The following is a 26114-nucleotide window of genomic DNA, read 5'->3' on the forward strand; positions in this document are numbered from 1 at the left end:
GGAAAGAAAGAAAGACACCTTTATTTTGTTAAATGATTATTTGAAAAATGCCCATACCTGGTTTTTTTGCGTGTATGTCCTCCTCCTTGTTTTCCTCCTGATGCTCAGCTCTCCACTGTGTTAAGGCATCTCGGAAGGACTGGGCAGATTCTTCTTCATCAAAAGGGATTTCCCACATGGGCTTGTACTTTGGATTTCCACCTTCTCCTCCTTCTGTGGCCGTAGTTTCTACCTAACCAGTTATGAATGTAGCAAAGACTGTTTATTAAATTTTCTGAATCTCTTAAGGATATGTAAAAATGCATTCAACTCAGAAAAATATAGTTTTATATAACACTTATTTAAATGCTCTATTGTTTTCTTGAGAACTCTATTGATAGTTATAAATGGTCTGCTCAGACGTTAAGAGCCTATGAATCTGAAGACTTTCATTTCTTCATTTTATCCCTTCTTCTCTTCTCTATAGATGTTCTGGTTATGTATATATTATCCAGCTGTTTTCCTTCCCTAATCCTCTGCTACTTGCAACTCTCATACATTATAGCAGTTGTCTGTTAGGAATTAGAGCCTCATTTTCGTTGTAGCCAATAGTGGCCTTCAACTTTAGATGTATCTACTTTAGACTCCTAAATTACAGGATCATAGGCATGAAACCACAAGAGTTGACATGAGTGTATATATGTATGTATATATATATATGTGTGTGTGTGTGTGTGTGTGTGTGTGTGTGTGTATGTGTCAATTTCTGTTTTCTAATATAAACCTCATGCCGTTCCTATGTCTAAAATCTTTTGATTCTTGAAAATACAAAGTTCCTATCTACAGACCTTCTGAAGAACCTTCTCCTTGTCCTATACTCTCACCTCCTCTCTATCATTCACTGTTCCAGCTAACTTTAGGCTTGTGGAGAACTGAGAACTATTATGTACATTTTCTTATTAGGATATCAGACTAGTTGTAAGTCCTTTGCATAGATTTTCACAGCCATTTTGTTCATGCCATTCAATTTCCGCAGTATCACCTGACTACAGAGTTCTCCAATGGGAATAGTGGCAACTACTAACTCTTTTGAGACCTCTTTTCTGTTTGTTTGCTTGTTTGTTTTCTCCTTTAGCTCATTTTGGAAACAGTTTACTTTACAGACCCCATAGATAAATCTTGTGTGAATTTTTTTTATGTTTTTATTAGTACATGGTTAAAAAGTAGTAGCTTTCTCTAACAAGTAAGTAGACTGGTCAATTAATTTCATCAGCATGTAGGAAGTAATGTAACCCAAAATGTTGTTTCTTTGATAAAACCAATAGCATGGATAAATCCTTAAATAAATTAACTAAAAAAATATAGAGAAGATCAAAGTTAATAAAATAGTAATGAAAAGGGAGACACAACAAGAGACTCTCATAACAGAGAAAAGGGCATGCTTTAAAAGCCTGCCCTCGCCAAGTTGGAATATCTAAAAGACATAAATAATTTTATTGATGTATATGACCTTGCACAGTTAAATCAAGGCCAAATGAGTGACTTCAACAGACTCATAATCCTCAATGAAATAAAGACAGCAATTAAAAGTCTCTTAATCACAAGAAGCCCACGAAAAAAAAAATGCATTCAGCAGAGAATTCTATCAGACCTTCAAAGAATTAACACTAATACTCCTCAAATTATTTCACAATATAGAGAGGGAAAACAACCTAATTCTTTTTAAAAGCTCCAAACTACTCATACACCTAAATCTCATACAGATCTAACCAAAAACAGAAAGAAAAAGAAGAAGAAAGAATTGTAAACCAATTTTCTTTATGAATATGAATGCAAAAATTCTCAAAAAAAAAAAACCCTTACAAACCAAATAAAAATCAATCAAGTGATCAGAGACACCACAAGAGGACCTACAGAGTAAACTTATCTGGGCCCATGGGAGCTCACAGAGACTGAACCAACAAACCAAAGAACATACATGAGCTATACTAAGATCCCCTACACATATGTAGCAGTTCTGCAACTCTACCTTTGTAGATTCCCCAACAATGGGAATGGAGGTTGTCTATGACTCTATTGCCTATCTTTGGATCCATTTTCCCTTGTTGGTCTATCTTGTCTGACCGCATTGGGAGAGGATGAACTCAATCCTGCTGTGATTTGATGTCTTTGGTAGTTAATTCTAACCAAGTTAAGTGTAAATGTTTGTATATTTAAAATGTAAGGCATTGAAGAACATCTGAGAAAATGGAAAGATCACTTATTCACATGAATCAGTAAGGGTAATATATTTGAATTGCACATCCTACCAAAACAATCTACAGACTAAATGTAATCTCCACCAAAATTCTAGCACAATTCTTCACAGATCTTAAAATAACAGTTTTGAGTTCATCTGGAAACACCCACAGAAAAAAACAAGGATACAAAAACAATCAAACAAACAAACAAAACAAACAAAAAACTCTGACCAATAAATGAGCTCCCAGAGGAATTACCATCCTGTATCTCTCTAATTCTATTACTGAGGCACAGTAATAAAAGCAATATGGTAATGGCACAAATCATACAACTTTCTTTTTAGAATTAAACATATGACACTATAATTACATACTTCTACAACACCTAATTTTCCTTATAAAAAAACTAGAAACTGAAAACATACACTGAAGAAAAGACAGAACCTGTACAAATGAAATTGGTAAAGAACAGCTACATGTTTAAGAAGCTAAATAGACCCATATTTATTAGTATGCACAAAATTTACCCTAACAGATCAAGAACCTCAACATAAGACAGATACCTGAATCTGATAGAAGAGAAAGTAAGGTAAAGCCTTGAATTCATTGGCACAGACTCTGTGAACAAGAAACCAATAGTGAAGGCACTAATATCAAAAATCTTTAAACGAAACATAATTACAATAAAAAACTGTATGTGGGGCAGAAAGCCCAAGAGTTCACAATCCATTGTCTTATGATTTTGTGGGAAAAAATACAAGAAAATGGTACCATTTTCTGGCAACATTCAAGCATACAGGAAGACATCATGCTGGAGTTGAACACTTATCTACATATTTGAAGCTCAGGGTACTTCAGTTCAACCTGCAATTAATCATCAAGTAACAAAGTGACTAGCTAAGTAACTCTGTGAGCTACTGAAAAAAGACCAATACCACGCTATGGAAAGAGAATTCTAACATTAATCAGGATATGGACTTTCCTTCTTGCTAAAGAGTCAATAGAAAGATATATGTTTGCTGGAAACTCACACTTTGGGGAGATTTTTGTTTTCTCTCTCAGTTTTCAATAAATCTACCACATATACTCCACTATAGAAGAAAATAATATATATGAATATACAACATATATACATATATCTATATGCATATATACACATATCTATACACACATATACATATGTGCATGTATGTGATGTATGAGTGAGCATGCTTGTGTGTGCAAATAAAGTTTATGTAGTGCATAGTTAATCTAAATAACTTCCAGATTTTAGTATCCATCTCCCTTTATACACTGCTGAAACTGCCTGTTACCTAAACATTTATATTTTGAGCATGTAGAAGTTCTAACTGATATGCAACTGTTAGGTTGTATCCAGCATTTTACTCGAATGTTTCAGTCCAAAACTCATACAATTTTCAGACATGGACAAAATCCTTAAAAGTCAGTGTCAATTTTTTTCACCCAAAAGAACAATTTTCAGTGGAATCAAAGTAATCTTAGAATTTTTTTATATTCTAAATATATTCAATTACTAAAATAATTAAATATTAACTAACAACACGATAAAATAATGCCCACAAATGTACATCTCCAGTTGAGGATATAAATGGTGGTCACTATATGTAGGACAAGAAATACTCTCCTTTGTCTTCCTCAGTTTACCTCAGAGCTGTTCTGAAGAAGGGCTTTGGGTTTCTGCTGACTCTTACTGGATGCTTCTGGAGGACTGTTCCCTTCATTGGGAGGATTTACATCCTTTATAATTTGATGAGCAGCATCTAATACGTTGGATAAGATTTGAGATTTTGGCTGTTAAAAAAGGAGGGGAAAGTACTGTCAAGACACTTAATGAGGGAGTCTCAGTAATTTACAAACAACAAATCAAGTTTTCCCTATTGTATAACTCATTAATTTCAAAACAATTTACATACATTGGTTTTACATTATTTATTTTTCAGCTCATAATTTATTACTTTACTTTTCCTATCCTTCCCTTCAAACCTCTCCAGAGGTCACCTATTGCTTTGTTTCATATATACCTAAATATAGCCTCCTCCGTCTCTGTGATGTTACTTGCATCTATGTTCTCAAGGTTGAAAACTTTTTATTAGATAACCAACTAGTGTGTTTCTTTCTCTTTTTATTTTTATTATTATTTTTACTAATTTTAATGAAAAATTTAATCTTTTTTTACAGTCCAGACTAGCCTTTATCACCCTCCTGGCCCACCCTCTGACTGTTCCACATCACACCCATTCACCCATTCTGTCTCAAAGACGATGTCCCCACCTCCCCATCCCACCAGACCTTCCACTCCTTGGAGCCCTATTGTCTTGAGAGTTAGGTTCATTTTCTCTGAGTCCAGACCCGGTAGAATTCTACTGTATATGTGTTGGGGGCCTCCTATCAGCTGGTGTATACTGCCTGCTTGGTGCCTCAGTGTCTAAGAGATCTCCGGGTTCCTGGTAAGTTGAGACTGCTGGTCCTCCTATAGCGTTGGCCTCCTCCTTAGCTTCTTCAAGCTTTTTCCTAATTCAACCACAGGGATCAGAATCTTCTGTTCATTGGTTGGGTGCAAATACCTATATCTGACTCAGCTGCTTGTTGGTCCTTTCAAATAGCAGTCATGCTAGGCTTCTGTTTGTAAGCACATCATAATATTAATAATAGTGTCAGTCCTTGGGACCTCCCCCTGAGTCGGGTCCCCATTTGAGTCTGTCACTGGACCTCTGTGTCCTCAGGCTCTTCTCCATTTTTGTTGCTGCAGCTCTTTTAGACAGGAATAATTCTCGGTCAGGCTTCTGATTAGGAGATAATGACCCCATCCCTTCACTTGATCTATTTCTACCACTTCTAGTAATCGCTAGTTGCCTGTATTTCTTTGCATATGATTGAGGTTCTGTGGGCTTCCTCCCCATGCACTTTTTGACCCACTGTTTTGATTTTCTTTGTTAAGCTCAATTTTACACTTTCATGTTGGTGAGACTTTAGGCCTGCAGCTTTTGACATTACTAGGAGAAACAACTCTTTAACAAGCTCTCTGATTCTGTGGCTCTCTCCTTTATTCTTTCTCTCGAAATTCCTTCAATACTTCAATGTTCCCTAAGCTTCCTGTGTGCAAGTTGTTTTGTTGTTGTTGTTTTGCTGTTGTTCTTGTTGTTGTTGTTGTGTTTTGTTTTCATTGATTTCTAGTTTCATTTACTAGAAAGAAATTTCATTACCCTCAGCCTAATGTACAGTTTATATTTTTATCTACTGACAGAGGCTATAGCCTAGACTTGACTCCCAACTTAACCCTTGGGTTGTCAGCTTCTGAAGACTTCATAGTATTGCCATACTAAGTGAAGGCATGTTCACGTGTACTGCCCCATATACCCAATTAGGTTTCATTTCTCCTTCCTTTTCTGTTTTAGCATCTGTGTTGACTTGTGCCTCATAAAACATTGTGTGGCTGTCAGAGTGTCCACAAAGTATCATATGGTAAAAAAATGAAGTATGATAAAAAGCAAATGAGATGTATAAAGTTTTAGAACAAATTAAAAAGTGATGTTAGAAGTGACTCTGTCTGCTGAAGGCTATAGAAACTGTACAAGATGACCAACAGAGTCAACTAACCTGAATTTTAAGGGCTCTCAGAGGCTGAACCACCTATCAAAAAGCATACACTGCTAAGACTGAGGCCACTGGCACATATACAGCAGATAAGCCTTTCGGTCTTCATGTGGGTTCCCCAACAACTGGAGTGAGAATATCTCTAAAGCAATTAGCTGTCTGGAATTTATTCCCTTAACTCAGATGCTTTCTCTGGACTCTGTGGAAGAGGCTGTATCTAACATTGTAGAGACTTGATGTGCCATGGTGGATGGATACACTGGAGCCCCATTCTTTCAGAGGATAAGCAAAAAAGGGTGGAAGGAAGGGCACTATGAGGAAGCACTGAGAGGTGAGGGCAGTGATTGGGATGTTAAATGAATAAATTAATTAATTAATGGAGAAAAATTCCCTATGTCTCCTTAGAAACATTGAGAAGGCCTATTCTCTGGGGGGTCCCTGACTAGAAAGTAGGTGGCTCTGTCCCATGACTACAGAATTCTCGGTCAAAATTTAAACTCATTTTCAAAATGAAAGCAAAGGCTTTCCAGAGGCGCTCTAAGAAACGTAATGTCAGCAACCCAAAAATATAGATCTCAAGTATCAGAAAATAACCAAACAGAGGAAGGGTTCATAAGTTACATTTTTTCTAATCTTCTGACATGGCAGTATTCCCACTTAAAATTTTTCATCTAGTAAACAATTACATAGCTAAAATTACATTGGAATTCCTCAGATATGACCTTTTGCAAATCTATTAAAATGCACTGCTATCTGAAATGGTAATAAATCAGTGATTACAAGCCAAAAATATTATTTACCACTGAATTTATAGACTACTCATGAAAATATGACTTTGTTCCTTACATAGACCTATTAGTGCTTGCACTGTGCACAGACTTGTGATAGGCACTCCACATATCCCCTCTCCTCCTGATGGTTACGTACACAAAGCTCTGCAGTCTTTGTTTTAAAAGACATTCAAATCACTGCTAAAGATGAGTCTGAAAGTAGCAATTGTATTTTAGTCATTATTTTTATTCAAGTAACTGAAAAAATGCCTGATTTTAAATCGTCCAGAATAAAGGCCTGAGAATTTCAAAAGCACTCATATTGTTTGACATGCATATTATATTTATAACATCAAAAGTGTAGTAAATTTCATATAGCAAATATCAAAATATAGTCACTTAAATGATGATAAGAAACTGTGTTTCTACTCTATTATTAATCCTGCTACCAATGTTCTAATAGCTTTTTATATCCTTCTTGTGTAAGATGTTAAAATTAATAAATGGCAAAGAATATATATTGACGTTCATTTACTATCATAAGCTAGTCTCATCTTTTAGAAGATGGCCAATTGCACACAGGCTGCTCTGCTAGGGTCTCTGGGAAATCAACCAGGTAAAGTTGGAAAAAGCCTTAAATGACCTTGAAATGGACTCAGGCAAGGGTGTGAAATGCCTGTGAAATGAAAACTTTCAATACTGAAGAAAGAACTTGGTGAAGATTCTTGCCCTATGATAACAGATTGCCAGAATGACAACTTTGAAGAAAATGTTATAAAACCAGAAAAGTTCTACAAATACAAGTAAATCCCTACAAAAGTATAAATGATAATCTTCTTAGAGACAAAAAGAATGCTGTTTATAAATAAGCTCAAAATACCCAGGAAGCCAAAGCTTCCTAACCTATACAGCATTTGATTTCATGTCATATTCCAAAGTTGTTGTACCAAAAAGACCATGGTTCTTGGAATAGGAATAGATGCACAGATAGAGTAAACTTGAGGAGCTAGAGATAAGCCTGCACAGCTACAGAAACCTGATATTAGACAAAGAGACCAGAAACATGCATGAGATCAAATGTTTGTGAAAGAAACAAACAAAAGAAAAAAAAAACCTGGGAAGTCACATCTAGAAGAGTGAAGTTACATACATCCCCTTTAAAACAAACAAAAAAATGAACAAACAAAACAACAAGTGCTTTAATTCATTATGTGAGAATGTCATACAATGAATTTTCATAACATTTACCACACAGATACTTCTCCTAATAAATTCTCTAAAATTCATACTCTACCCAAACTCTGGTCTGTCTTTTTTTTCATATTTTAAATCATTATTTTTATTTTATTTATTTTTAATTGAACAACTTTATTTTTAAAAACAAAAATAAATGCACAGATTTTGAAAGTATTTTGCGTAAAAGAATATGAATACATACTTGACAGTACTTGATTTTTTTAAAGGTTTGATAGTATGCATTAAAATCTTACTAGTAACAATGAGCATAAAGTACATGTAAAACAATATGTAACTAGGAAATAGTCAAAGTTTTTTTGGTGTGTAAAGATTCAGCATATTGAATTTTATATTGTTTGTGACTATTGTGAAGAGTATCTTTTTCCTTATTTCTTTCTCGGCATGTTTGTCCTTTGAGTAGAAGACAGCTACTGATTTGTTTGTGTTAATATTATATCCAGCCACTTGGCTGAACTTGTTTATCAGCTATAGAAGTTCTCTGGTGGAATTTTTGGGGTCACTTACATACACTATCATGTCATCTGCAAACAGTAATGTTTTTACTTCTTTCTTTCAAATTTGTATTCCTTTGATTTCCTTTTGCTGTCTAATTGTTCTGGCCAGGATTTCCAGTAGTATGTTGAAAAGGTAGGGGGAGAGTGGGCAGTCTTGTCTAGTCCCTGATTTTAGTGGGATTGCTTCAAGTTTCTCACCACTAAGTTTGATGTTGGCTATTTGTTTGCTGTATATTGCATTTATTATGTTTAGGTTTGGGCCTTGGACTCTTGTTCTTTCCAAGACTTTTAACATGAAGGGGTGTTGAATTTTGTCAAATGCTTTCTCAGCATCTAGTAAGATGACCATGTGGTTTTTTTCTTTGAGTTTGTATATATGGTGGATTACGTTGATGGATTTCCATATATTAAACCATCCCTGCATCTCAGGGATGAAGCATACTTGATCATGGTGAAAGATCATTTTGATGTATTCTTGTATTCGGTTTGCAAGGATTTTGTTGAATATTTTTGCATCAGTGTTCATAAGTGAGATCGGTTTGAAGTTCTCTTTCCTTGTAGGGTCTTTGTGTGGTTTAGGAACAAGGGTTATTATGGCATCCAAAAATGAGTTAGGTAGTGTTCCATCTTATTCTATTTTGTGGAATATTTTGGAGAGGATTGGTATTAGGTTGTCAATAAATGTCTGATAGAATTCTGCACTGAACCCATCTGGACCTGGGCTTTTTTTTTTGTTGGGAAGCTTTTGATGACTGCTGCTATACCCAGCAAAACTCTCCATTTACAGTGATTGAGAGTTTTGCTGGGTATAGCAGCTTGGGCTGGCACTTGTGCTCTCTTAGGGTCTGCATGATGTCTGTCCAGGATCTTCCAGCTTTCATAGTCTCTGTTGAGAAGTCTGGTGTGATTCTGATTGGTTTGCCTTTATATTTTACATGACTTTTTTTCCCTACTGCTTTTAGTATTCTTTCTTTACTTTGGGCACTTGGTGTTTTGAGTATTATGTGTTGGGAGAAATTTATTTTCTGGTCCACTCTATTTGGAGTTCTGTAGGCTTCTTTTATGCTCGTGGTCATCTCATTCTTAAGGGTAGGGAAGTTTTCTTCTACAATTTTGTTGAAGATATTTACTGTGCCACATAGTTGATATTCTTGCCCTCTTCTATTATTATTATCCTTAGGTTTTGTCTTCTCATTGTGTTCTGGATCTCCTGGACATTTTGGCTTAGGAGATTTTTGGCTTTTGCATCTTCTCTGACTGTTTTCTCTATGTTTTCAATGTTGTCTTTGGACTCTGAGATTCTCTCATCCATTTCCTGTAGTCTGTTTGAGATGCCTGAATCTTTCACTCCTGATTTCTATTTTAGGTTTTCTACCTCCAGGGTTGTCTCTTTTAGTGTTTTCTTTATTGCTTCCATTTCCATTTTAAATTTCTTCTTCAATTCCTTCATATTTTTGGTTCTCTTTTCCTCTAGTTACTTGATTTCTTTGAGTGTTTTTCATGTTTCCTCTTTAAAGGCTTCTATTTCTTTATGCTTTTCCTCCCATTCTTGTTTAAGGATCTCCATTATTATCTTGAGGTATGATTTCAAGTCTGAGTCTTCTTTATCTGGAGTGTTTGGCATTCCATTGTTTTCTGTGATGGGAGACCTGAGTTCTGATACTGCCAGGTTTTCTTGGTTTCCATGGGGTAAGTTCTTTTGCTTTTCTCTTGCCATCTTGTTGTCTGTGATTATAAGTGGTCTTGTTGTCAGTGATTTGTTCCCGTCTCTCCCGTGTACCTGGCCTGTGTCCCTGGATCTCTGCTGTTCTCGATTGCAAATGGCCTGAGCATTTGGTCTGCATGCACGGTCCTTCGGGGTGGAAACCGAATCCCTTCTGCAGAGTTCATGCTCCCCTGAACCAATTGGGGAAATGTGCTTTCTGCAAACTAGGTCCAGACCTCTCTCCACTCTGGTTACTTGCAGCACAGTCTCACCAGGCCTGTGTTTCTGGATCTCCACTGTTCCCGGTGGCAAATGGCCTGAGTGTTTAGTCTGCAAGCACGGACCTGGATATCAAGTTCCTATGGTAGAGTTCCTGCTCTCCTGATCCAACGGGGAAGGGGGGGTCGCACTTTCCTCACGCTTCTTTCATTTTTTAAATATTAATCTATTGAGTCATATTTGTGCTGTCCACATACTAATGTGTGTGGAGTCACTTACTGGAGCACATACAACTTAACAGTTGCCACAGAATGAGGAAAGAATCATTGCCAGTTATATATCTAACAGAGAACTGACATCTAAACTATATGAAGATTTTAGAAAAAAATACCCACAAAGCACTAATAAATCCAACAACCCAGTTGATCAATCATGTAATGAAATGCCTGGACTGTTCTCAGTGAAGTACAGATGACTAATAAACATACGAAACTATGTCTTATATTTTTAGCCTCCAGAAACTAAGACTAAAAACTATTTTAACATTCTTTATTTCAGTCAGAACAATTACCATTCAAAATTCAAAAGAAATGCAAGCGAGTAAGAAAATAGGAGCACTTGTATCCTGTTTGTTGAACACAAACTGGTCAGACATCATTTAAGTCACGACAGGAGCATACAAACTTTCAAAGTGCAGCTAACATGTGACCCAACTATACCACATCTGGTTAAATATACTCCAGAAACTCTAAATCTACATACAGCAGAGACCATCACATCCAAGTGTATGTATTAATAAATTGCTTATTGAGTACCCAAGTTATAAAGCATGATGAATGTTCAATGACAAATGAATGGATAAGGAATATGTGACACATGCATACGTATGTGTACATGTACATATATGTATATGTTTGTGTGCATGTTCAATTTTGTTAAAACCATAGAAAATATGGAATGGTTATTGTATAAAAAATAGACACAAGTACAAATCATCAAATCAAGTGAAATAAACATGATCCAGGGAAGTAATCATAATTTTACACTGCTTGTGAATCTAAGGGCTCTTGATATATGAAATAATGTATAAGGACCTGAAAGTAGGAGAGAAATCTGGGGTTGAAAGAGGCCAATGGAAAGGAGAACAGGAAACAAGTAAGACTGAAGGAAAAATGGAAGTGCATTGAGAATGGCCAAAATTGTCTTATGAAATGCAGCAGTGCACACTATGACTGTATACAAAAGTTATCCTTACATAATTTAACTTTACTGGAGTATCCTTAATCCCTAGAAACAATTATTTTTTCAGCATGAGTCTGTGTATATGTACACTCTATTATTAGTAGCAGTATTAGTAGTAATAGTAATAGTAGTAGTAGTAGTAGTAGTAGTAGTAGTAGTAGTAGTAGCATTCAAAGGATATCACACAAATAAAAAGACCAAATATTTAAGATCCCCGTTATGAAACCAAGAAAAAAGTGACTTCAGGAAAGTCCAGATGAGATAACCGGGACAATATCAGGGTTTGGATGGGATCTACATCTTCATCCTTCCATTGTAATTCTTTCCCATTGATAACACAGGCAAGAAATTTGATCCCTGTATTTCTATAACTGTAAAATTTAGTACAAGTACATTTTTATAATGTGTACAAAGCACTGGTTCTACAAACAAAATCACTATGTAAAAATTAGATCGCAAATTTGTGCTTTTAATTTATATTAACCTGTTGATTTTTTTTGTATTTGACTATGTGTGTAAATATAAGTTAGTATCCCATCAATATAACATCTTAAAATATATAAATTCTTTCTAGAACTACAGTTAATATTTAAAACACATTTTGTATCTATTGAAAGGTGCACAATTATACTTGTAACATTAATCATTGTCTTTCACTTAATACAAGCACTAATACTTTTATTTTATTTTATTTGTTCATGTCATATCCTGCTCACTGCCTCCTAGTAACCCCTCCCACAATACTACCCCTATCCCTAGATCTCCTTCTCTTCTGAGAGGAAAGTGCCCCTGGGTATTCCCTCACCCTGACACATTAAGTCTCCGGAAGACTAGTCGCATCCTTTCTCACTGAGACAAAGAAGGTAGCCCAGTAAGAAGAACATATCCCATGTACAAACAACATTTTTTTAGGATAGACCCTGCTCCACTTGTTTGGTACCCACATGAAGACCAAATTGGACATCTGCTATATATATGTGGGGAGCCCTAGGTCCAGCCCATGTATGTTCTTTGGTTGATGGTTCAGTCTCTGAGAGCCCCCAGAGTCTAGGTTAGTTGATTCTGTTTGTCTTCCTATGAATATAAACCTGAGCATAAATGGTATGTAGTACGTTATAATTGGATATTAACCTTCAAATATAGGGTGTCCAAGCTACACTCCACAGACCCAAAGAAGCTAAACAATAATGAAGGATCAAATGAGAAAATAAAACAGTCATTGAAAAGGCAGATGAATGGAGGGAACTGGGTGGGAGAGAGGAATGTGAGGGGAATGGGAGGAGGTCAGGATCAGGTACAGTGAGGGACAGGAGAGATAGTCATAGACTTATGAAAATCTGCAACTGGTAAAGATGGGGACATCTCCAGGACATGACACAGACCTGAGATAATGGACTTCCCCAAGAACCAATAGGGGTCACCTTAGTTGTGACACAGGGCATTAAGGATATGGAATCAGAAGAGGCAATCTGCTGTAGCCAGAAAGGAACCTCAGTGGAGTGATAGGGACACCAACCCACCCAATAAACCTGCAACCCCAAAATTATCCTATCAACAAGAAATGCATGCATAAAAGATGGAGCAAAGACTGAGGAAATGAACAACCAATAACCAGCCCAACTTGAGACCTATCGCATAGGTAAGCACCAATCCCTGCCACATAATAGAACAGTGATACTGTGTCATGATTGCAAACAAGAATCTAGTGTGGCTGTCCTCTGAGAGACTCCGCATAGTAGCTGACTCAAATTGATGCTGATATCTGCAGCCACACAGTGGATGTAGTTTGGGGACTCTTAAGAGAGCATGGGGTAAAAAGTTCAGGCTCTGAAAGGAATAGAAACTCCAGAAAGAACAACAACTATTATCTTAAGCACTAAATTGCCAGTTGAGAATATAAAAACAGTTGTGTTTATAATAGATTAGTCTACTAGACATAATACTGTACTGCATATTAAGAGAATAATTTCAAATTGAGAACCTAAACTCAAAGATAACATATCTTCTAAATATAAAGATTTAAGTACAAGAGTGATAACATGGAACAAAATAAGGAGACTGAGATTGTATACATTTACCAGTGAAACTATAATCCAAGCTAGAATGTTTAAATTCAAATACAAACACCCTTTGAAGAACATAGTATATCATATGTTTCACTGTTGGATAAAAGGTTGTAGAGCTAAGAAATATGATTTAATACCTGTATTTCAATGTTCTACCACATCCTTCCTTACTGCCCATGATATGATAGCAGGATTTCATCTGGTAACTCTTCTAAATTCTCATCTCAACTTTTCTTCCCCTTAGAATGATATTATCTTTCAAATTATACTCAAGAAGAATTCATCACTCTGACAATACAACATTAATCAAAGTGAAGAGAGCTAATAATTTGTAGTATTTTGGAGTGTATGGCAGGCAGTTTGTAAAAGTTAAGTTCTGAGAGCAAAAGTTTTATTTTTAGAAGACATGGCATGCTTGATGGCATCCTCTGTGCGACAGGACTGTACCTTCCACTGTCAGCTAAATCCTTCTCAGTGTTTAGTAATAAATACTAATGATCGCTTTGACACAGCCATGTTTCAGCTCAAGAAAGTTAACACAAAGCCCACACCATCTTACTTGCAAGTTTGAAAGCAGAAATGGGAATGACTCAATTCAATACCTCTTTTTATCTATTTATTTATTTATGTATTTATTTCTTTATTCATTTATTACCTATGATTTGAATTGGTGACAAGTTGGTCACTATATAGCAAAGTGAATTTGTGATCCTGGAAACTCAGTCTCCAAAATGTCACTCATGTACTACAGCATCTACACCAACTCTCCTTCTTGAGAATTAACTTTCTCTGGTTTTCTACTTGCAAAGGTTTAGAAATTATTTATTGTAAACACAGCCTTATTCAAATTTATTGTAAATTTGGCAGAAGAATTCTAACATAGATTGAGAATAAGAGTTAAGGCAATACACACAAAGAAAGAAAAATATATTTAAAAACTCAAAGTATATTATAAATTCATTAGTTTCAAAGACTAATAAATATTGATCATTTGAAATTAGGACTAACTATACAAGTTTTCTTCAAGAACAAATTGTTCTTCATTGCTCTAAAAGAACTAAATTTACTCATCAATGGATATAATTGTGATAGTCTGTGTATCTATCAATTACAAGTAATGCCCTCGAAAGATTTTGAAAAATTCAATTTAATTTTTAAGTTGGGTTATGGAGCAGTTGGAGGGAGAGAAGACCAAAAGGGGAATGAAGATTGACTTGTAAAAAAATGATTAAATAATTTTAAAAGTTTAAATTACTTATTTAAAAACATACTTTTATACATTGTAAGCAACTAAATAATTTTGGAAAAGATAAAGAGTTACCTCCATCTTTCAGTTACTAAAGCATACCTCTTTTCTTCGATCAAACTAGTTTGTTCTGATAAATTTGCTTTTTCAGATCAACTTATTAGAAATATATCTCCCTAAAAGTAGACTTTACCTAAAGTGAATAGTTTATCAGAATTTAGGAAGAAAATCAATATATGACTGGTGAAAAGTTTCATCTATTCTCTTCTAAAGGAAAATATCAAGTGCAAGCTAGAACAAAAAGGCCAAAATTTCCAATCAGGCAACTAGAAACAAAAAATGAGATCCACAGTGGAGGAGTTAGAGAAGAGATTGAAGGAGTTTAAAGGGTTTGCAACCCCATAGGAACAACAACACCAAACAGCTCAACTAGAATTCCCAGGTACTAAACCAGTATCCAAAGAGTACACATAGACCAACCCATACCTCCAACTTCATATGTAGCAGAGGATGGCCTTGTTGGGCTCAATGAGAGGAGAAGCCCTTGGTCCTGTCAAGGCTCAATGAACCAATGTAGGGGAATGTCAGGGTGGGGAGGAAGGAAGGGGTGGGTGGGTGAATGGACACCCTCATAGAAGAATGGAGAGGGGAGATGGGATGACGGTACAGAGGGGAAACTGGGAGAGGGAATAACATTTAAAACGTAAATAAAATATATCAAATTTTAAAAAAACAAAAAAACTTAAAACTATAAAAAACAATAATAATAAAAAAGAAAAACACAAGTCACATTTGAATGTGGCTCTTTTAAACCATGAACATGTGTAATTTTATGTAATAAAAGTTAAACAAGACAACAAAAAAGAGAATTTGTAACACAGTCCCTATATAGACATTTACAAATACAGAGAAAGCAAGTATTCAGAGTGAAACAAGGTGCCTTAAAATAACCCACAACAGAATCTGAATTTTCAGGGACAGGAAGAGTGCTCAGTGGGAGAAGTGTGCCTATAATACAAGCGAGAAGACCTTAAATTCAAGTCCTCAGATCACATGTAAAAGGACAAGTATCACAGGCATGCCTTTAAACTTTGTGCTGCAGGACAATAGCGACAAGAGAACTAAAGTTTGCTTCCCAGCAACCTCCCTCTGGATTCAGCAAGATACTCTACTTCAAGAGAGTATATGTATACAACACACACAAACACACACACACACACACACACACACAGACACACACACACACACAGGCAAACACACACTGAAAAGTCAACAAACAAAACAAAATAATCTTCACTTTGAAGCAGCTTGTGCACCACATTACAAAAAAAAAAAAAAAAAAAAAAAAAAAAAAAAAAAAAAAAAAAAACATAAAACAACAACAACAAAACCAAAAAGAATAAAACAACAAGAAAAACCCGTGGCAATAGCATAAGATGTGTAAAAGTTCAAATTGGGAAAAATTTTTGCACTAATCCAAACCAGATAGTACCCAAATCCTCAAAATACAAAAATTTCAAATCTAAGTGGACCAAGGTCCTCATCATAAAATGAGATGCACTGAATGTAATAGAAGAGAAAGTGTTAAGCCTCAGACACATTTGCAGAGGGTAAAATTTCCTGAACAGAAAGAACACCAATGACTCGGTCTCTGAGGTGAATAATTAATAAATATGAACTCATGACAAGCTTCTAAAAGGCCAAGGACACCATCAATACTACAAAAAGCAACTTACAGATTGGGAAAAGATCTCCACTGACCCTACATCAAAATATCCAAAATATATAAAGAAATCAAAAAGTTAACCTCCAACATGCCAAATAACCCCATTGAAATGGGATACAGAAATAACTGGAATTCTCAACAGAGAAATCTCGAATGACCAAAAAGCAGTTAAAGAAATGTTCAACATCTTTAGTCATCAGGGAAATGCAAATCCAAATAACCCTGAGATTCTACCTACAGCAATAGGAATAGCTAAGAAAAATTGATACAGAAAATGTGGTTCATATACAATAGAATACTACTCGACTATAAAGGAGGACATCATAAATCTTGCAGGCACATGAATGGAACTAGAAAATACCATTCTAATTGAAGCAACGCAGACACAAAAGGACATGCATGGTAAGTACTCACTGATAAGTGGAAATAAGCCAGAGGATAAAGAATGTTCATGACACACCCCTCAGAAATGTAAGAAGAGGGAAGGCACAAGTGAGGATGCTCCAGACCCCTTTAGAAGGGGAACAAAATAATCAGAGGAGGTAGAGGGAAAAAGGGACAGGGGAGGGGTTTAAAGGTAAGGATTGGGGGGGGGGTTGGAACAGGAGAGAAGCCCAGAGGACCAGGAGAATGAATGGAAATTTGCATATTCCTGGGGTGGTGATAGGGAGACCCTCTAGAAAGTCCCAGAGACCTGAGATATGAAAGATCCCTAGGACTCAGTAGGGGTAACCTTAGCTAAAAAGCCCAACAGTGGGGAAAGGGAACCTGAATAGTCAGTGCCCCAAGTGGAGGCACAGGGGTAACAACCCACTCTAAAAATTTCTAACCCGAAGTGTTCCTGTCTTAAAGAAATAAAGGAACAAAAATGGAGCAGAAACTGAAGGAAAGGCTGTCCAGTGATCACCCAACTTGGGATCAATCTTTTGGTAGACATCAAAGCCTGACACTATTACTGTTGCTATGTTGTGATTACAGACTGGAGCCTAGTTAGCATGGCTCTCCTCTGAGAGGCTGTACCAGAAGCTGACTGAGACAAATGCAGATACTTACAGCAAACCATTAGACTGAGATCTGGACCACTGAGGATCCCAATGGCAGAGTTAGAGGAAGGACTGAAGATGCTGAAAGAGATTGCAACTCCCGTAGAAAAAAACACCAGTCTCAACTAACCAGGAACCCTGGGTTAGTTCCTACATATGGGGAGAGCTCCCAGAGACCAAGCCATAAACCAAAGAGCATACACTGACATATCAGAGGTCCCCAACATATATGTAGCACAGGACTGCCTTGACTGCCTCATAGAGGACAAAGCTAATCCTTGTAAACAGAGACTTGATGCCCTAGGGAAGGGCAATGCCTAGGAGGAGGGAGGCGTACTCTCTAAGAAGCAAAGGGAATAGGGACTGGGAAGTAGAACTGGCGAACCACAAGATGGGGCAACACCTGAAATGTAAATAAATAAAATAATTTCAAATAAACCGAAAACAAAAACAAAATAAAGTCATGTGCCCTGAACTTTCCATCAACTTCAAATCTGAAGCCGACTTAGACTTTACATGTACCGTTCTTATAAAGTGCTGGCTGGTTTCTCTCAGGTTTTAATAATTGCTGAAATATTTTTCCTTTACACTAAGAAGATAATAACAATGATCAAGGGTCCTGAGATTTTGTAGTTTATTCACTTGTAATTTAATACAAATGTAATCCATCATTTAGATGATGATTGGTGCCAAATAAGTATTATCCATATTTGATTAACACTATCATAAAGTAACAGACCATATGAGATAAAAAACATTTCATCCAGTTAAAATATTTTTAAAAGGACAACATGACATGTGAATGCCATTGTTCTAAATATAATGTATTTTCAAGCATGCAAGCATCCAGTCTCAAGAAAAAAAAATATTTAGACAAATTTGTGTCTAAATAATTGTACCTTTCAATTTTTAGTGCATCAAGAACTTCTTCTTAAGGAGCAATCTTTAAGGCAAGATAACCAAAGAAAGCAACACAGGAAATTCACACCTGCAATCTTGCTACATATTTGCAGTTTAGATGCCATATAATTATACTAATTCTCTTAGCCAGTACTTGCTCGTGTTTTCAACTAATATTACATGTATAATGAATGCATTCAGCTGACTTAGCTGATTTCAGTAATTATCTGTATTTGAAGAACAAATGATTTCATATTCAATTATTTGAATAGCAGAGTTTTAGACATAGCAGAAGAAATTCACCAGCAAAGAGTGATCAAGAAATCTGTCATAATTGAGTGTTAAATGTAGTGTTCCTTTTGCATCATCACTGAACAATTTTACTCTATGAAAAGTGATGAGCCTAAAGTAATTTAACCTAAACCCCTGTAAAGCTGGCACACACTGTGAAAAATCAGGAGAAAATATAAACTTTATTTACATAAGATAAAAGTTCCAAAAATATAGATCATTGTGTCATCAAATAAAAGTTTAGATATCTAGTGAGGCATCAAAGAGTCCCCAAATAACAGTTGATTATCCAAAGTTTGAATAAGGATGAAATATGAATTGTTAAATATGTGAAAATTACAATCTAAAATTTCATTTACTATTCTATAAAAGTTTTGCAAAATGCTTTACTATGCCCACAGGAGAACAGCCCTCAGTGCTTATGACCTACTGTCACTACAGACACTTCTGTGACTGTCAGAACTGTAGAATTTATTCACATCTGAAAATATTTTTATTTACAATTTTACATATTTGGAAATTTTATCTATATACATATTTGTACATGTGCACCTGTTGACCTCAGGGACTAGGAGAGGGTGTCACATTACCTGAAATTGAAGTTACAATATATTATAAACAGTCATGTGAGTACTGGCAATCAAGCCTGAAACTGGAAGAGGAGCCAGTACTCTAAATGGCTGAGCCCTTTCTCCAGTCCCAAAGCTTCACTCATCTTTGAATGTCATTGAACTCTATGTCTACTTTCCTTCTCTTATTACTCACTAATATTCATTATTGTGTTTGACTCTAAGTTTATCTGGTTTTGGTTATCACATATTGATATACTCAGGTGATGTTTTGTCTTCTATGCATTTATTTATTACTTCTTTTTCTCTAACTCCATGTTAAATGTCCTCTCCTCCAAAACACACTATTTACAGCAATAAGGGTACTTTTACAACAATCAATTAAGTTAATTGTTATAACTAAGGTGATGATAGTTGGCTCATGAATATGTTAAAATCTATCTGTATACATTATTGTGAAGATGTGTTACCGTTATCTTCAAGAAAATTATGAAAATATTACTAAATAAAAAAGTTATTTTAAATAATTCTTTAAACATGTAATTAATGTTACTTGGTTTCATTCATACAAGTAAAGATGACATAAAAATAAGGTTAAAATTGGAGGAATACTTTATATGCACTAATAAAACTTGATGGCACAAGCTACAAGCAGAAAATTTCTATATTGTCATTGAGTTGGATTTTATCCATAATACTGCACATTTCCTCTTAGCACAAACATGAAAGGCCATTCTCTTCTCCCTTTCAAATTAGCTCAGGACGTCTCTTCATTAAATTCGTCCACTTCAGGGGTCTTCTCTGCTGCACTGGCTGCTCTACCTGTCACTCTTTCTATAATATATTCCCCTAGCCATCCATGGTTTTGTTCTTGAATGATAAATAGAAGCCCTGATTTCTTTTCTGTCTACATTTCCAATTCTCTCTATTTCCCTTTCCCAAGTATTTTTTTATAAGTAAATGATTCAATTGATAAAGTCACTCTCTTGAATGTGTGAGGGTCTAACTAGAGATTCCTAAAATCCATGTGAGAGCTAGGTACAGTAATGTGCAACTTTAGCTCCAAATGGAAGGATTCGTAGGAGCTTCTGAACTATGTGGTCTAGCCTACCTAATGAATCTATTGCCCTATGGAAGACACTGTCTTAAGACAAGTTAGTCAATAATATGTTCATATGTGAATCGGGTTTCAGGAGATTAAGGAGAATTATAAGTTCACGACCTGCCTTAGCAATATAGAGAGACCCTTTTATCCCCCTATAACATATATATACAAAAGTAAATGAAAACAAATGAAAAAATAAAAAGTTAACTTGGAAATGTCTTATCATTATTCACGATAGCAGAGAATGTAAAGGTCACAGAGGAGCTCATCCAACGATGAATACATGAATACATTCTGGTACAGTCTTGTAACAGTGCTGCTAATGGTCCATAAAAACAAGCACAATGACAACTAATGCTTAGAACCTCATAGTAAGGTAAACTGATTACAAGTTACATAATTTCTGCAAATCAGGCTAATCTGTGAGAGAAAGGAGGAGATCACTGGGAATGGATTGGAATGTGTAGGGCAGAAAGGCAAATGCTGAGAGCACAAAAGGTTGACATCAGTAGAAGCAACAAAGTTGGTTATGCGAATAATCATGAACCAGTAGGTACTTTCAGAACTCCGACTGTGAACCTGCTGTGCCTGGACACACCACAATGGGGCATCTGTGCAAAGCTCTAGCCATGCCCCGAGTTCTGCCTCCACAGGATAGTGAAGTAGACTCTAGTCAGATCAGCCACTCCCTATATCCTTCTCCTGCTCACACAGGTAGCACTAGAAAAACAACTATGGCTAATCTCAGAGGCAAACGAATGGGAAGCAAATGGTTGGATCCTGGACTGTTTAAAAAAAGACGGAACAAAGGAGAGAGGGGCGCAAAAATAAAGTCACACGTTGAAATCTTCTCCTTGGTCCTGGTTCCTTTGTCCTCTGTGAATGTTCTATTCTGGAGCCTTATCACTGGCTCTCACTGCTTCTGACAGCCAGGCTGGGGTTAACAGGCCCCCACCCCACCCTCCACCCCTTCGCCAGCCCTCACCCTCACTCCACCCCCACCTGCCAGCAGGGCTTTAACCTCAGCACCTCACTGAGCATAGACCCTCCAGAGTTCACAGGCCTGGCTGAGCCTTGATGGAATTTGTTCCCAGGCTTCTGAGTTTGAACTCCTGTGGGCCAGGGCTGGGCAGAGAGCAGCAGAAGCTGCTCTCCCTCAGACCAGCTGTACGGGACCTCAGAGAGTCCAAAAGGGATGCCCACAAGATACGACTGTAGCAATGAAGGATCATTTGAGTTTTACTTTGACCTGATACACAAGCTCAAAATTAACTAGACCAATAATTTCACTTATCAGCAAGAACACCGACACCCACTGAACTGTACATCTTACATGATTATATCTATACTATCTTCTCTGTGAAATTTTATCTTCTCTGTGAAAAACGATCATTTCAATTGTTCCCATGAAAGTATTTTTATTAGTCTTTGTATCAGTCTAATTTTGAAATGTTGAGAGCATGAGCAAACACTTAAATGAAAAGTTGACCAGACACTCAGCCTGAGTTAAACTGTCAGACTCCCAATGATCTCACCAAGCTCAGCAACAGTTAACTCAGAAAGGGGCATGTTGGGTTGCCAGCAGTATAGTTTCAGTGCTTGTTCTGGGAGGGGCTCTGTGTAAGGGTCTAGGCAGAAGCAGAGTTCTGGTATGTATAAGATGCCTGGCTTTTGGTCTTATTTTCCTGGGAGTCAACATGAACTCCGGGGCTTCTAAAACCCTGCAGGGACTGTAGCAGTTACAAAGCTTTCTGCAGGTAAGGAGCTCTATTTACCCCCATCTGTAGTTTTTCCCTGCTAAAATAAAACTTGGCTTACACAAGTCATATTTACTATAAATATGTTTCAGTGGCACCTTTTTCTACTTCTCCAAAAACTACAAAGTTAACTGAAGGCAAAATTTGACAAATGTGAGGGAAATTTTTTGTAAATTTTTCACCTGTAAAGCATATTAACATGTCTATTCTTCATTGAATTTTGGCTCATAAATTCTTTAGCTTTCAAAATATAAAGAAAAATAAAACTTGGCTACCTAAAACCCTTTTGCCATTTCAGAGATGTGATAATATGATTAGGAATCCATTCACATTTTTATTCTCTCAAAAATTGATTTCTAAGGGCCAGGTACAGGAGACTGAGAATTCAGTCATGAACAAATGTGATACATTTCTTATAGGAGCTGGAATTTTATAAGTAGACATGAAATAGTGAACAGTAAATAGTAATACGATTTTTAAGAATCCCTTAATTGAGTTGGCACAAAGGGATAATTTGATTACAGTGGAATAAACTTAGCCCTGTGGTGTTGGAATAAGCACCATTCATACCCAAGAAATAGTAAAGCAATGACAGTAACCAAGAGTCAAATATATTTTAAATATTTTACTTTTCCTAGAAATAGAGCATTAGTATTTATCAGTTTATATTATTTCCAGAATCATTTTGTAAACACTGTAAGATTAAGTGAGTGATAATTCCCTTCGAAGAGTAACTTGTTGGTATCTGTCTCAATCTATGTTACTGATGACTTTAGAAGACAACTCTGAGCCAGCTCAACTCCATTCTTCCACAGGTCAAGAGTAGAACATCAATATAGACATCAGTCAAGCATCTGAGTAACTCTACACCCCAAAGGATACTTAGACAATTCTAGGAAGAACCATTACATTTATTGTCTAAATGCCCATGACTTGACTGGTGATTTTTCCTGTGTCTGTAGTACAGCTGCTGTTCCTGTTTTATACCTTCACACTTAAACACTGACTTCTCAGTTTCTACGCACTGACCTTTAAAAACTTCTGTAATTCCCTAAAACCAAGCCAATAACAAGCTATGAGTTTACCCTCCTATTCTATATTGCCATGAATTGAGTTCTTCTCAAATATAATTGCAGAATTTGTCTTCCAGAGTTTTACTAAAGAGTGTTCAGGAAAAAAAAAAAAAACCAACTAAAGGCAAGATAAGAGTAAAAATCAGGGCAAGAAAAAGAAATGCTGACCTCCACACAGGTCCCCAGAGTTGTTCCAAATTGAAACAAATAGGCCATTTGAAATTGTTTTGGGGAGAAAGGGTTGGACTTTATGCTGTGGTCTGTAGGTCTTCCTCCAGAATTATTCATTCAGATGGAACCGCAATTGTGATCTCCTGAGATGCGGTACAAACTGAGTTCTTTGCATGATAATTGTGACCAACCAAATTATTTATCAATCGTTTCTCTTGGAATTTTATCTCTGTCCCTGTAGTCATGGGATGGTTTGTACAGCCTCAAACCTCTGTTCTGTCTTGCCTGACACCAGACATTTTTTTTCCAGGTGCAGTCCCTCAAGTGTGTCCCTTTCAGCCTCAAAAACTGTGATCTGAATATAGTGTTTATTGCCTATGAATTATACAATTTGTGTGGTATATTGTAATGTCAGAAGAATACAAACAAAGCCACACCATAAAAATAGTGTTAGAATTGGTAGATACTATAAGAAAGGAAAACTGTTGGAGTGAGTCTCAATACTGCCCCATCTGCAGCAATGTTTGAGCACTCAGGGAAGCAAGTACCTAAGCTGCAACTAAGAGACTCTGGGGGACACAGATATCACACCATAATACGCATGTGTATGGCAAATGTCCTTTGTAAGACTACCCAAGTAATTATAATAACTCTCAACAATGACTAATCATTGTACCAAAATACATCATTTTAAACCTTAATGGGACAGTGATAATGTGATCCTAAATTCAGGTAATGGACAATGTCAACTTAAAAATGTAATTGAAAGTATAATAAAGTTAATAACCATAAATTGTATTCTGGCACTGAGATTCATTTACTCAGTAATTATTTCCATGTGTGTTGATGAATACAAACATAGGTTCTCAGATATACTCATGCTTATGTAAGCATGCCTTCCATTGGAGATAAAAGTTCTCATGCAAATAATATGAACTTCTACCCTGGATAGTCTCTCTCTCTCTCTCTCTCTCTCTCTCTCTCTCTCTCTCTCTCTCTCTCTCTCTCTCTCTCTCTCTCTCTAACCACCCCCATTCTGAGGTTTCAACTTTGCACTTAAGAGAATCTCCATTCTAATTTTAAAAAATCTACTTACTATAATCTATCTATTAATGATTTTCTTAATCAAACATCCCCTGTGAATGTTGTACTTCACAATAGAATGTCTTTTATGTTTTCTATAGCCTTCTATTTCTCTGATTAGTGTTCTTCTGCGTTTGAGCATTTATGTTAAAAGGAAATGTGAATGCTTGATATATTAAGACCTTATTTTACTTTTTTCATTTTTATTAGTTATCTTATTTATTTACATTTTAATTGTTATCCCTCTTCCTAGTTTCCCCTCCTATCCCCTCCCACTGCCTCTATAAGGTGCTCCCCCAACCACCCACTGACTCCCACCTCAGTGCCCTAAAATTCCCCTACCCTGGGTCATCCAGCCACTACAGGACCAAGGGGCTTCCCTTCCACTAATGCCAGTTAAGGCAGTCCTCTGTTGTATATGCAACTGAAGCCATTGCTCTTTGTGTATTCTTTGGAGGGACACATGTCTCTAGTTTAAAAAAAAAAACAAACTTCAAGTTTCAGTATAGGCAAGTTTTCTAACTAAAAAAATACAACTTTTATAGCTTGCAACTGCTCCTATGCCTTTATACTTTATTCTGCACGTGATTAACTACTTAACAGGGCTTGAAAGAGGCATGGAAACCTGACATGTTCCCATCATTGCCACTCATAAATAAATCATAAATTAAACAGAATATCCTTTAACATTAGTCAGCACTGGAATAGTAATAAACAGCTTGCTTTCAGCATTGTAGAAACTTTTATTTTTTAAGTAATACTATATAGCATTTTATAAATGCATGTTATGCCTAAAGCACAAAATTATCTGTAGACCAAGGATTTATATAGTTTAAAGGTGTCAAAATTTTTATATAATAAAATTACAATGATTTTCATAGATTAAAGAATATAAAATATAGTAAATAGTCATTAGTCAAGAATATTTTCTTTTTATATAGCAATGTTATTTCTATAGTAACACTATGGAAGATTTTCACGTCACCTATCTGGTGCAATTCTCTGATTGGATGTATATTCAGTGGTCAATGAAATCTCATGACTATAATCACTATCAAAATGATAAACACAAAAATCAAAAAGATTTTTCATAAATGAGTTCTACAAAATAAAGGTATCTGAATTACTTGACCAATTGTTAGACAAGACCAAGATCCAGGGGAAAAGCATGAATGCACAAGAAATAATAGGAGAAGGCACAGAGAGACAGACAGAGCTTGAGAAGGTGGAGAGAGGGAAAGAAGAAAGAAAATAAGGAAGAACGGAAGGAAGGAAGGAAGGAAGGCAGGAAGGAAGGAAGGAAGGAAGGAAGGAAGGAAGGAAGGAAGGAAGGAAGACAGGCAAGAAGGCAGAAGGCAGTCTGACATGCACACTTTTCAAGATTTTCCTCATAACACCACCAATATCCACAGACTGGAGAGCAATAGGGCTGCTATAACATAAATGCAGAAGAGGCAATGTTCTCAGTATTTTATGGCATTTTTCATGCATCAAAACCTAAGGAGGCAGGGTGGCTTCTCAGACTCTTTGATTCTTTTACAGATGAAATTCATCCATGCTAAC

The 26114-nt window shown here is 36.2% G+C and overlaps 1 protein-coding gene across 1 annotated transcript in view; it reads right to left on the minus strand.

Annotated features, from left to right (window-relative positions):
- Nucleotides 1-26114, minus strand: part of ZBBX (zinc finger B-box domain containing) — a gene marked incomplete at both ends in the record, with an annotated part of 103363 nt that overhangs the window by 57503 nt on the left and 19746 nt on the right. The window contains 2 exons of the mRNA XM_080915349.1: nt 58-232; nt 3885-4031. Of these exons, the coding sequence (XP_080771475.1) occupies nt 58-232; nt 3885-4031 (322 nt within the window). The remainder of the gene's footprint in view (nt 1-57; nt 233-3884; nt 4032-26114) is intronic.

The sequence above is a fragment of the Micromys minutus genome, assembly GCF_963924665.1.
Source record: "Micromys minutus genome assembly, chromosome: 4".
Classification (NCBI taxonomy): domain Eukaryota; kingdom Metazoa; phylum Chordata; class Mammalia; order Rodentia; family Muridae; genus Micromys; species Micromys minutus.